This window comes from Callorhinchus milii, unplaced genomic scaffold (assembly GCF_018977255.1).
Source record: "Callorhinchus milii isolate IMCB2004 unplaced genomic scaffold, IMCB_Cmil_1.0 Scaffold3, whole genome shotgun sequence".
Classification (NCBI taxonomy): Eukaryota; Metazoa; Chordata; class Chondrichthyes; order Chimaeriformes; family Callorhinchidae; genus Callorhinchus; species Callorhinchus milii.
The window spans coordinates 72,328,696-72,342,747 of NW_024704744.1; the positions used below are offsets into that span (position 1 = coordinate 72,328,696).

At 42.3% G+C, this 14,052-nt stretch overlaps 1 protein-coding gene across 2 annotated transcripts in view; it reads left to right on the plus strand.

The window, feature by feature from the left end:
• The window catches only part of LOC103179195 (CSC1-like protein 2), an 84,911-nt gene that overhangs the window by 24,205 nt on the left and 46,654 nt on the right, over positions 1 to 14,052 (plus strand). For both annotated transcript variants that reach the window (XM_042332977.1, XM_042332978.1), the window contains exons 2-5: positions 4,463 to 4,652; positions 6,467 to 6,546; positions 9,366 to 9,404; positions 13,119 to 13,209. In XM_042332977.1, coding sequence (XP_042188911.1) covers positions 4,485 to 4,652; positions 6,467 to 6,546; positions 9,366 to 9,404; positions 13,119 to 13,209 — 378 coding nt within the window. In that variant the 5' untranslated portion in view covers positions 4,463 to 4,484. The remainder of the gene's footprint in view (positions 1 to 4,462; positions 4,653 to 6,466; positions 6,547 to 9,365; positions 9,405 to 13,118; positions 13,210 to 14,052) is intronic.

Below are 14,052 nucleotides of genomic sequence, written 5' to 3' on the forward strand. Positions count from 1 at the left end.
ATTTTTTAAGGGGGAGTGGGAGTTGCTGTGGCCGAAGCTCTCTCTTCATCCCCTCTTCCGCGCCCCCCTCGGACCTGTGTTAATCATTCCCCTTATCTTTTTCTCCTGGGTCTTGCTGCATTACTTCTGCTGTGTACACCAACCCAATCTCGTGTCGCTCCACTTTCCCATGTTTGTTTAGATGCTCACAGCAGGAAGGGTAGCAGCTGTGACTGCAAATCTCACTCTCGCTGATGTTTCAAGCAGACCAAGTCCTTACCCTGCAGCTCTGTTGTGCTGCAGCATCTCTTCTCTGCAACACTTTTTTAAAAGCTGACGCCGAGAACTGAGGAACCTTAAATAAAAGGTTTTAAATTAATAAAGCGTAGCATAAGGCAATAGATTGGGAGCTTAATTTGCTATTTATAAAGAGGTAATCGCTGGCTAATCACTGGCTGATCCCTTGTGAAGTTTGGGCGTCTGATTAATAACGACATTTATTTTTAAGCTTATTACTTTTTTTGCTGAGTGGATTTTTCNAAAAAAATTGTCAGCGTGTTTCTTAAAGGATAAACGGTGCTGTCTCTGCCTCTGTTACTAAACCTTTTTCAAGTGTTGTTTTTTAATATTAAAAATGGTGCTTTTTATTTGGTAATTGGTGACGGTTCATGTCAGGGGAAAATACCTTGGAGTCATTATGGAGCCGGCCTGGGCGTTGTTAAGTGCTCATACAACCTTCAGCCCAGACTGCTGCTGCACAGTATCTCTTTGTGTGTGGTAATTCGCCTCTTTCACTGTCTGGCTTGTAACTCCTCCCAGAACCATCTCCAGATGGTTGTCTTGACTCGCTGAAAATGAAAATTAATTGAGCCAGTGCATCTCCGGCAATGTTTTAAAGTTCCTAAACCCAAGGAGAGTTGAGCTCACCAGTCCAAGCTGGCTGGGCTGTATTATCCATTTGCCTTTCTTAAACATAGAGCACTATTTAAATCCCGCAGTCAGTGTGTAATATAGAGCACTGTTTAAATCCCGCAGTCAGTGTGTAATATAGAGCACTGTTTAAATCCCGCAGTCAGTGTGTAATATAGAGCACTATTTAAATCCCGCAGTCAGTGTGTAATATAGAGACTGTTTAAATCCCGCAGTTAGTGTGTAATATTAAAGTATTTATTGTTGATGCCAAGCTTTGTGGTATGGTGAATAATGAAGAGATTGAATGGCATTCAGAAATCCGTGGACAAACTAATCAGGTGGGTTAAAATAACTGGAAGTTAATGAGGATGGAAGCTAATGTAGATAAATGTGAGGTCAGCCTCGCTCAGTGGTAGCAGTCTTGCTCCAGAGTCAAGATTGTGGATTCAAGCATTGTGTTGGGTCTTTAAACTCATATCGTCTATGCTGACACTCCAGTGCAAATCCCCAGTCACTGCACTTTAAAGTATGTGCTGTGAAGCGCTTCAAGATGATTTGATGATGTGAACGTTGCTGTATCAAATACAAGGATTTTATTTTTGATCCTAAATATACAGGGATCCACAGTACAGGGAGTCCACTAGCTGAGGTGAAGGAACAGAGAGGAAATTGTGGTTCACCAGTTTTCAGTCAGCGTGATGTTGGAGTCAAAGAGAATCAAATACAAGACTACTTCTCCTTTTGAGGAAATTGACTTGAAGTTATGATAAATAATTTTTCAAATGTTATCTAAATCATTAAGTGAGACCCTTGTTGGAATAGTATTTGGCTGCTCTTGCCTTTGCGTTGGAAAGTTATGGGTTCAAGACCCACCACATCAGAACTTTGAGTTTACAGCCCAGGCGGGTGCTGGAATGTCGGAGATGCTGTCCTTCATATGAAATGTTAAACTGATGTCCAGTTTGCCTATTCAGGTGAACTTTAAAGATCTCCCAACACTTAGAAAAAAAAGTAAGTTTCTTCCTGGCCACCTAGACTCCAGATACATTTCATGCCTTAGTGGGACCTATAGAGTAAATGACTGCTCTCTCTGTCGTTACACTTGACAGCAATTACTATGAAGTGTTTTTGAGATGTTCTGATATTCTAGTAATATCTAATGTTCCATAGCGGTGGAGAATGAACTCATCATTGGAGCGCTAGGAGCACGCTCTCTTTCAGATCCTCCTGCAACACTTCCATCTTTTCCCCCCGCCCGCCTGTACGTGGAGTCCTGTAGCTCAGTGGTTAGAGCAATCGCCTCACAAAAGAGAGGACTTGTGTTCGATTCCTAGGCAGGGCGAAACTTTGGGCAAGTTTCCTTACTCCCACAGCTCTATTCACCTCGCAGTAACTAGGAACCCGGTTAGTTAATTGGCGCATAGCTTTTCCGGGGGGAATAATTCCTTCAAACAAGTTTTAATAATAAATAAAACAATAATAATTTGGTTACTCAATCCACAACTATTTGTTGGGCCCTGCTGTGCGCAATTGGCTACTGTTTCACCCACAAAATATGCAATCAATTCACTTTACAGTATATTCCGTGAAGTGCTTTGAGACGTCTCGAAGACGCGATAAGGCGTAATATCAAATGCAAGGATTATTATGTTAAATGTTAAAGATTCTGTGCACTGTTCAAAACAGAAGGAGCTTTCTTTCCCCCCCATTGTCCTGGCCAGCGCTTCTCTTGAGAAAATTAGTCATTCACTTTGTGATTGTTTGTGAGGCCTTGGTTGGGTTTTAAAGCTGTGAGGAGATGAGGAAGGGGAGAAACAGACAGTGTCTGGAACAGTAGTACACATTGTGCATGAATGGTGAAGACAGGACTGTTCTATAGCAAGGAATGAAGGATAATGGAGATTGAACAGGATTTGATGTGCTTGTCTTGTATCCATTTATTGTGAAATTTGTACTTGGACAGGCTGCCATTGTAGGACTTATTGATATCCTACAGAAAGATTAAACTTGTAGATTTGTCAGTGCTTTACATGGTTGCGAATGAAACAGCACAAGGAAACTGTTGTTATTTCTGTCCAGGACAAGGGATGAACTCTGTCACCTTTCGACTAGATCCAATTTAAATTGTGGAGTTCAGTGAGACTCAGGAAAAGAGGGAATCAGAGACAATGTCAATCAATTTTAAACCCTTTATATATTTCTCAAGCATCCATGCACATTAATCCATGCAAAACAAACAATAATAAAATTGGTCACTTCAGTCCATGACTATTTGTGGGATTGGAATTGGCTGTCGCATTTTGCCCACAAATATACAGTCAATTCACTTTACAGTAGATTCTGTGAAGCGCTTTGACACGTCTAGAAGACGTGAAAAGCGCTATATCAAATACAAGGATTATTATATATATTAAGTATTTGCTTCTTCAGTAAATTTGTATTGCTTTGTACAGGGTAGACTTCAGAGTAACTCCTTGCATAAAGTGGGCAAGAACTTTTGACATGACCGGCACATACAAGTCCACTTAGAACACATCCAGGGAAGATGGGGCAGAGAGAGCCTGAGCTTGTGAGACGAGCAGTGAGAAGCAGCATGTTTGATCTGTTTTTTCTTGTTCAATGACCAGTTCCTTTGCTGGTTATAAGGCTGATTTGTTTCAAAGATTAATCTCTCCAAGCTCTGTTTTTAAAAGATAGCCTAGCAACCTGGATTTGCCTGGCTCAAGTGCCAGTAAATGTACCAGTGGATTGTTTGGCATTTAAGGTTTAACTGTATCGTCTGTTCAGGGTTTGCCCAATAATGTACAAGTGATTCCTGAGCCAGGGAACACTTGATCAGAAAGTAAATTGGAGGCTGCAATGCGTCGACTTGCTAAATGGTAAGGCAGCAGGTGCAGATGGGATTAAGGCTGAGTTCCTAAAAGCTGCTCGGAGAGGGCAAAGAGAATAAATCAAGATTGTCCACCGTCCTCCAGTTAAATTGGTCATTTACTTTCTGGTCAGTGTAACATTGTTGTGCACAAATTGGCTTTCACGTTCATCCGCAAATGCAGTCATTGCACTTAATAGTAACTGTTGTAAAGTACTTAAAAATGTTCTGATGTTATTGGAGCTCTGTCAATTTAATTATTTTTTAATATAAGTATTGTCTAATTTTAATAATTGACCTCGGCCTGTATTTTCAAATGGATATGTGTCTGACTTCATGTTTGGGCTGTTCTCTTTCTGCATTTCAAATACCAAGGCATTTACTGAGCCTCGGTTCTATATGCTCCATGCTCCTCAGCTGTCCTTTGTACAGTGATTTGTGCTTGAACAAGCAGCTCCTTTCTATCTATCTTTCCTTCCTTCTCTCCCTGAACCTCGCACTGTTTATACCATCTTGGATGCTTTTCTCAGTTTATTTAATATCCTGAGGGATTTGAAGAACCTTACGTAAACTAAAGATAATAGTGAACAGTTCCCTTCCATATATCAAAGCACTGTTGTCTCCCTCACTAGTTTGGGCTGTTAGAGGCTTGTGTCTGCTGCTGGACTCCTTGTCTTTAATATTTATTTTCTGCCGTTGCAGATAAGACAATGAAGTTGTAAAGATGACTTCCTTATCCCATTCAATGCTCATCTTCTCTGTGGCTACGGCAGGCCCACCCAATTCATCCAAGGAGTACTGCTACAGTGCCCGGATCACCAGCACTGTACTCCAGGGCTTGCCCTTCGGAGGGGTCCCAACTGTCCTTGCCCTGGATTTTATGTGCTTTCTGGTAAGTATGCAAGCTTGTCTCTTGATAAGTCTGTGCGTCAGTCTGGCTCAGTGGTAGCACTCTCGCCTCTGAATCAGAAGGTTGTGGGTTCAAGCCCCACATCGGGACTTGGAATCACTTAGTTTAAGCTGCCACTCCAGTGTGCTGTGGGGGTGGGGTGGTGGGGGTTGCATTATCAGAGGTGCTGTCCCTTGGTTGAAACTTTAAACCAAGGTCCCGTTCAGGTGGACTTTTTGAAAAGAGAAGGGAGTTTCTCTCTCCCGGTGTCCTGATCGACAATCCCCCAGATAAAAGAGAACAAGTAGTGGAATATAGTCTGAGGAGCAGAGGACATGGGCAGAATGAACTGCAGGGCATGCTTGGGAAACGATATGAAGTTCCTACCAAGGGACTTGAAGTAGACTGGAAACCAGTGGATCCTGGAGAGGATGAGGGTGATGGGCGTAGAGAGCCGAATGGAGGAGAGGATACAGAGTGCATATAATTGGAAGTGGGACACTTTTCTGTACAAATAGTATATTGTGCTGAGAGGCAAGAAAGGCGTTGGAAGAAAGTACCTAGTAAAAATGTTACCTTACTGGGAACAGGTAAGGATGCTAAAACCCTATTATTTTGTTCTTGCAACACTTCTCCCAAAATCCATTGGTCAGTAACTACAAACTTCCCCTTCCTTCTCTCACCCGGCCTCAAATTCTCCAATGTCCTGCCTACCGTTCTCCCCAGCTCCACCATTCAGAACTCTGCCTGTATGCTCACCAGTACCAAACTGTCCTCACAGCACCCAAACTGTTTCTATTATGTTATGTTATTCCTGGGCAGGGAGGGACACTGTAGGCTTCCTCATACTTTATGCACACTAATATCTGACTATTTGTGGGATACTGCTGTGCGCAATTGGCTGCCGCGTTTTGCCCACAAAACACAGTCACTAAACTTTACTGTATATTCTGTGAAGCGCTTTGAGATGTCTCAATGACATGAGAAGGCGCTATATCAAATGCAAGGATTATTATTATTTTAAGTAATCTCAATCTAGTTGGTAGACAAAATGACCTAAAAGCAAAACATTTTCCATATTTTGACGTTTAAATCTACTCTGCCTCATAAACCACAGTTAAGCAATCTTAGTGTAATAGTATTTCAACAGGGGCAGTGAAAATGCTGTCTAAAACAATGCATTAAAGAAAACTGCTCTGCAAGGCATACAAGATTAACATAACATAATGTGTGTCATCTGTGAGGAAGGGCACTGTTCGATTGCTTGTTGCTGCTCCTGTTGCTTATTGGGGGAGGTTATGAATGGAAGGAATTATGGATTAAAATTAACGGAACAAAACTTTAGCCAATTACTCTTTCTGTAATAAGTGGTGGTGTTCAGAGGTAAATGGGACTGTATCACATAGCGTAACATCTGACAGTGCCTTACAAACACTATTGGGATTACTCAATAGGAAGTGATGGAAGAATCAGTTTATGGCTGTTCTACAAAAGCAAGATCAAATGGAGAGCTTTGAGAGAGAGAGAAGGGAGAGCATTCCAGAGAGCAGCAGCATCATGGTTGAAAGCTCGACTGCCGTTGGTGGCATGGAGGGAGGGGGCACAGATGGAGGGAAGAGATTGCACAGTTTGGGTGGTGCAAGATGATCAAAGAGATTTGAAGGTTGGAGCAAGGATCTTGAAGTTAATTTGTTCGGGTACTGGAATCCATTGTGGAAACTCTTGACTAGTTTTCCCCTCACCGGCTTTCTGAGGCAGGACACCTTCTCAAGAATTGAATCACTCACTGTTTCAATCTTTTTCCCTCCTCTATTTAGGTCCTTTTGTTTGTGTTCTCCATTTTGAGGAAGGTGGCCTGGGACTATGGACGTCTTGCGCTGGTCTCTGATGCTGATAGGTAATGGCTCTGTGCAACTGGCACTTTTTTAATCCTTACTATGTCTTACAAAGTGTGGGATCTGGGAAACAGACGAGAACAAAGTAGCAAGTGTGTTGGGCAGGTTACATCTTTTCAGACTTCTTTTTTTTCTTTGACAGTTTTCTCTTGTTTAATATTTCTTCAGTATTTGGAACGTCTGTAGTAAGGTCATGTATTGATTTTAACTGATCCTCCTCTGTAGTGGAAAAGTCTTATCCATGCATAATATAGAGGGCAGGGAAAATAAATCTTTTAACAGTCACCTCTACTGCACTTCTCCTGCATGTCTAGATTGGGGGATGGACAATAATCGGGAAATATGAAAGAAGTTTGGTCATTACGGATTGGGATATATGGAACATTCAAGAATCTCTTAAAATGCTTGTAGTCTAAACAGTATGTTTAATAGCAGCTAGAGGCAAAATGGCTCAGAGGTGCCTCAAGCCTCTTGACATATTGGTTTATGTTAATCAGTCCACTAATCAGGGTAATGTGCTTCAAGCTGTACTTTATGTTGAATTGTGATATGTAAGGTGTAAATAAATTAATGAAATGTGTGCGGGATGTTTTGGATTCATTCACTCAATTAATGGTTCCAACAACAATTCCCTTCAGCCTTGAGCAGCACTTTTGCATTCAGTTCAATTAATTGCACCAGAAACTACTGTTGGTTCTCCTGCAAGTATAACATTTTGTTTATTGTATATAAACCATCTGATCATTTTGAATGGTTTGCAGCCTTGTGGTCAGTGATCCATTGGTATAAATTTCTGTTAAACTTAAGCTCCTTTGTGGGTGTGGGAGAGTGAGTGGGTGTGAGAGGGTTGAAAGGTCAAAGTTTAATGCTTATGAAAACTGGAATCCTTGATGGAAAACAAAGCTGTCTGCTCCAGATGGTATTATTGGATTTTCCCAATGCAACCTTCCTAATGGAAGTGTCACTAATGCACTATTTATAATGTACTCTGATTACATAAGTTAATAAATGAAAGAGAATTTGCATTTTATGGCCTCATATGTTGAAATATCTAAAAGCACTTTACATGTAGTGACTGTTTTTGTAACAAAATACATTTAATTGAGGGGAGAAAAAACTTCTACAATTTCTGTGCTTTAAAGTAATCAGATCCAGTGATGGGTGAATTTTGTTAACGACATGAGGTTGTGGTTTTCTGATGGGTTGTCTGGTGATTTACCCTCACATGGTGAGTTACTGACCTCAGTGGATGCTTTCTTCTCTCCTGCTGCAAATGTACTGAAGCCATGCTTGCTGCTGCTTCATTTAAACAGCAGGCCGAGACTGAGAGCCAGCAATCTTGGCTGGGGGTGAACCTCTCAGGATGTACTGTTACATTGCAACCTATATTACTATGTATACGGTCTCCACAAAGTCCTGTTACCCCCATTTTTATTATTGTCAAACAACTGAAACACGTGGATGAATGATGATAATTGTATTTAGAAGTACTTAATGATATTCTGTACAAGTCTTTAACTGTATTCAGACGTCCAGAGGATCAGTGTGAGTGAGCGCCATCATTTTCATGACAGATAATTATCCGCCGTCATGTTCAGTGCCACATCTTCTGTAACATGGATGGAGTGACTAAGCGAAATGCATCTCTGACGGCTTGTTTCAGCTCCTTTGTAGCCCTGTTTTGTAACTGGGTAAGAGGACTCTGTGGACACCCTGTAGACATGATGAATTAACTTGTGCCTTAGCAACAGCAAACTAACCTTACTTTCAGTCTCTCAGAATTGCGTGAGTCTCTTCAGAACAACGTGGCTTCAATGTGCTCTTTCTGTGGTTAGCTGTTCTCTGCCTCCGTCCATTTCAGTTTGAAGTCCTGACAAACCTGCACATAAAATAGTCAACTGTTCAGTCTCATAAATTGTCCATTTTATCTCTCGCTGTTCATGAGCAGAATTTGTAAAAAGTGTTTTTTCTCCTTTGAATCGTCTGTTATTCAGGTTGTGATGTTCAATACGTCTGGGTGCTCGCTCCAGTGCTTAACTTTGTTTCTGCTGTATAAATATGGGCAACAGTAATGGTTTGCAACAATATGAGCAGCAGTGAAGTCTCAGAAGTCACTAATAAGCACCTCAGGATGTTCTCCCATCATAAAAGGAAAATGTAAATTTGTACTGCATTTTAATTTCAACAGACATTGTAGGCACTATAAAGAATGTGTATGCTGTGATGGGTTGCCAACTCCCAGGAAAGCCAAGGATGAACAAAAGACCAGTAAAGTTCATCCGTTTCCTAGCGTAATCACCAAGCCTGCCCCGTTCTGAGCATTCTACAGGTCACCAGGACGCTCGCCAACCAGACTTTCATAAGAAGATTGGGTACTTGGTTAAGGTTGAGCAAGGCAGGGTGCCCAAGCAATTGTGTGTCGACATCAGTAAGGAGCGTGCCTTAGCGTGCGGGCGCAGAGAAATGGAAGAGGAGAGCAAGCGCAGAACAATGATAACCACCTTGCCTTCACTCTAGTGTCCATCAACGCAGGTGTTAGTGATGTGTTGTATGAAGAAGGAACTCGAAGCTAGCTATTGGGCAAAGAGGATACATATTGGAAATAAATGTGGAACAAAGAAGCTTATCTCCAACAGAAGCTGCTTTTGCACATTACCGCTCAGTCCATCCATCATGTCTCTGGAGGTTTGTGAGTGGCAAGAGAATGTCCATCTCCTAGCCCTATCTGTACTTGTTTTAACATCATTCCTTCGTCATTTCAGCTTCAAGGTAAATTTATTTTTAAATTGCTTCCTTAAGGTCTTTTTTGTTCATATTCTAGAAAAAGACGTGGGAAAAATCAAACAGCAGAGCGGGAATAGTATGTCTTCGTTCTTTCGTTTTCTTTCCTTTATCTTTGACGTGATTTCTGGTTTGAGAAGGCACTAATATTTTCTGCCTTGATCTCCACTGTGGTTAGGTGTGCTGTGGATGTTTAATGTTCTCTTACTTCTCTCCAATAACAGCAGATCTCTGTACCAAGCGTCCTCTGTGTACATCGTGTGCAAGAAATGACAATTAAGATACATTCTCCTCCTTATTTGTCCCAAAGGACCTTACCCTGAAACTATGGACTACTTACTTTTAACCATAATTGTTTTTAATCTTTTCTAAAAATTCCAACTGTTGAGTTATTTTATCTCATTTTCAAATGTCCTCTTGCTGGAGTGCAGCTCTAAGGCGCTGGTTGCCCTTATGTACCCTGCTCAAAGTGAGCATCGTTGTGTATGATCCTTGGCAGTTGAGTGTCGACAGAGATGATCAATTATATAGGACATCACACCTGAGTCTTGCCTCGCCCAGATCTTGCTTGTTTTTCAAGCCAGTTTTACCACAATGTCTATGTTGCAACACAATAATGAGGGTAACTCTATGTTGTTTGGAATTGCTGTGAAATCCATTCTAAAATTGGAGAATGACCAATTTTCTAACACTGAAATTCACCTGATTAGCTTTAAAGAAACTTGAATTGAGCGTTCCTAGTGATATACTGCCTGTAAGGCCCCAGGTCAGCCTGAGTTAATTGATTGCTATCAGGTTCAGTGCCCTATGCTTGGGAATAGAGAAGCTGAAAAGTTAGATGGGTATCCCACACGGACTCCAGTGACACCCATTTCTCTCTCTCTCTTAAGTGTGTGTCAATGGATGTCACATGAGAACAGGATAAGGATTGGATATGCATTTTTCTCATTCATCCTTTGTGTCTCATTTCTCCCCCCCCCCCCCCCACCCGTATAGTTACATAGTCCATCGCCTGTCTTCGGGTTTGGTTTTAGGTTTTAAAATGGGGTCCTAACGGCAAGACTTCCCTTTTTTAAAAAAAAAGTGCTCGTCAGAAGATTCATTTTGTACTGTGTGCATGTGGAGTCCTGTTGAGCCCTCAGTTGGATTTATCCTTGTATTGGCTACCCTTTACACCATGGAGGCTGACACACAATCCTGCCCCACCATCAAAAACACTCTGTGCAGATCACGTGCCTTCCACGAGTCAATTGATTAGTTTAGGACACAAAACTACTGGAAGCAATGGAATAGAAAATGCATCAATACTTAGATGTGTTTGATTTTAGCAAATGATGCCCATCATGTCAGTGACCCCTCTCACAGCTCAGGTGATGTGATGTTGAGTCCTTGAAGTCTAGTCTCTATGATTTTGTTACCATCTAAACACCTCATTTCTTGTAAGGCAATGCAGTCTGTATGCTGCCCTGGAAATAAAATAAACTGGGATCAACCAGCAATTAGACTCGAATTGCACTCAGACACATCATTTCCCAAGGAACCGTCAGCATGTGTGATACACAGTGCCGGCTGCTGCAGTTTTAAATTGACATGGAAAACTCATTTTTCCGTTTCCAAACTGTTTCCTCCACTCCCCTCCCTCGAGAGATGTTAATATATTGTACAAGTACTCCAAAGTGAACAGTGTTTCTTCCAAGTAATTCTAAGCTTTAAAGTGCCAGAATTTGGTCCCTGTGTGATGACTGTGTTGCCAGGTGGTAGTGTATTGCAATGACTTGTTGCTAGTTTTCTCCTTACACGATGTGCACAGTCACGCTTCTCACGAGATATGATACTGCATGTCTTCTCCTCAGTCTGAAAATCAAATATAAACATTCGTTCTTAACAGACGTGAGTATCGTGGCAGCTTCCTTCAACTCAACAACCAATGCCGTTTCCTCCCAAGTTTGTAGTTCAGCTGAACTCATAACTTATTCATGAATGATTACAGCGATTATATTCAGCATCCCACGCAACCTTCCATGGTGATCAGTAATAATCCCTGTAAAAACACAGCCACAGGATTGGAATTATGTTTGGTGATTGACACTAGGCCTTAAAGGGAAAGTTTTCACCAACTGCTCAGTGCTCTTCATGACTAGCTATATCCGCACGCTTTCCATTTTTGAATTTCAGATTTTTTTTGTTTCAAGACACCCTGGCAGCAAACTGATCTGAAATGACACCGTTAGCCTGAAAGGCCAAATTCGCTTCAAATTCAGATTTAATTTAATTTAAAGAGAAAGGCACAGCAAGTCTACTGACACTTGATGCAGAGAGAACAACAAGGTCTATAAATGACCTTTAATCAGAGCTGGGGCCTGCTGAGAGCTGCAATGACAATGTTAACCTACCTCCCTGCCATTCAGATGCTGATTCTTGAATGTAACCAGGCGTGGGAATTCTGAGAGATGCAATTGACTGGAATAAGGCTGGTTGTTTTGTTGAGAGCTTCAGTTCAACGTCTGTCTCTTCTTTCTTCCCTTCCTGACTATCTGAAGTTGCGTGGCTCTGGGTTTAACACGTATCTGCCTTTTCCGTCTCTAACCTTTGTGATTTCCGATGCCAGTAGATGAACTGTTCTAATGTGTTGATGAGGGCAGCCAGTGCTCCCATGTTAAAGTACCCTTGTGTTCAGCAGGCCTCACAGTGGGTCTGAGAGAGCGAGCTAAGCTCAACTCCCAACTTTACATCATCTGTCCAATTCTTAACCAGACTCGCAGAAGCAAATTAGCAATTAAATCTGAAATGATTGCCCACACCCAAAATGCAGTGTTTTGAATATTAATAATAACAATAATCCTAGCATTTTGATATAGCGCTTTATCACGTCATTGAGACACCTCAAAACACTTCACAGGATATACTGTAAAAAGTAGTGACTGATTATTTTGTGGGCAAAATATAACAGCTAATTGCACAAAGCAATGTCCCACAAAGTTGCAGATTGAATGATCAATTTTTTTTGGGGGGGGAGGTGGGGATTATTACCCCTGGAAAAGGGATACGACAAAAAAACAGGTTCTTACTTACTGCTAGGTGGAGTCAGGAAACTTAGCTAAGGTCTCACCCAGACCTAGAATCAAACCTGGGTCCTCTTGCTTGCGAGGCAAGTGTGCTAACCACTACATTAGCGGGACCCCATAAAGTTTGTAAATACAACCCTTAGTGTGGTGCCCTAAATGTGAATCTTGCTGTATGTAGTGTTCAGCATCAGAAATGCCTTACATGGCCGAGTTGGAAAATCAGTAATGTTCCTGATCACTACCCGGCCTGGGTGTACGTGTATGTAGATGTGGGATGAGACAGGGTCATTTGAGATGGGTAGCAAAGTGTGATGGGTGGGGAGAAGGAGGAAGGGTTGTCAAATGACTTACTCTTTCTATTGAGATGTCTTCTTGATGTGAACGGCGCTAAATAAAATGCAATTTGCTTTTTAATTTAATGGGGCAACTTGTGTGCGGTCTTCAGAGACCTCACACTTCTATAGTGTTGATAATAATCCACATACTTGATATACCGCCTTTAATGTCAACATGACAAAAGTGCAGTACAGTAATGATTGGTGAACTAGCAAAAGCATGTACAGAACCCAACTGGAACTTTTGTTGAGGTTGATATGAGGATGAGGCTCGCTCTTGCAACGGTACTTCAGCCTGGTGTGTTTGCACTGGCTGATGGTGTTGGTGGGGTGAATGTTCTGTGCTCACATATAAGAACCTGCTAACTGAACACCGGCTTGTCTCTTCTTCAGTGTGGCCTCAGCTCTGCATTCAGAAAATCACGACCGGTACGAACGGCTAACTTCAGTGTCGAGCTCAGTTGACTATGATCAGCGAGACAATGTAAGTAATGTTTTTTTAAATGTATATATTTTCCTGTAACAAAACTGCTTGCATTTTAAAATAATAATCCTTGCATTTGATGTAGCACCTTATCACATCATTGAAACGTCTCAAAGCACTTCACAGGATGTACTGTAAAGTGGATTGACTGTATTTTGTGAGGGAAACAACAACAAAATTACATTTGTAAAGCGCCTTTCACGTCGGGAGGACATCCCAAGGCGCGGGACAGACAGAGTTACAGACCCGAGCTGGGGGTCGGGGAGGGTGGAGGGCAGCGGGGGAAGCAGGGAGATTGAAAGCATGGTCAAAGAGGAGGGTCTTGAGATGGGTCTTGAAGGTGGCAAGGGAGGGGGCAAAGCAGAGGGACTGCAGGACAGAGTTCCAGATGGTGGGGCAGAGTGCGGAAGGCCCGCCCATCAATAGTGGGGCGAGCGAGACATGAGATGTGAAGCAGGCCGGAGCCGCTGAGCAGAGGGAGCGAGCAGGATGGTAGGGGGTTAGGAGGTCATAGATGTAGGTGGGAGCAAGAGAATGGAGGGCCTTGAAGGTGAGGACCAGGATCTTGAACTGTATCTTCTGTGTGATGGGAGTTGGGCAAAGATGGGAGTGCTAGGGTCGCGGAGCCTAGTGCGGGAAAAGACACGGGCTGCAGAGTTCTGAAGGATCTGCAGCCTGTGGATGGAGGAGTTGGGGAGGCCTACAAGCAATGAGTTGCATAGTTGAGTCTGGATGTAATGAAATCATGCATGAGGGTTTTGGAGCCCTGCAGTGTGAGACAGCGTCGGAGCTGGGCGACGTTGCGGAGGTGGGCGAAAGCAGAGCAGGTCATGGCGCAGATGT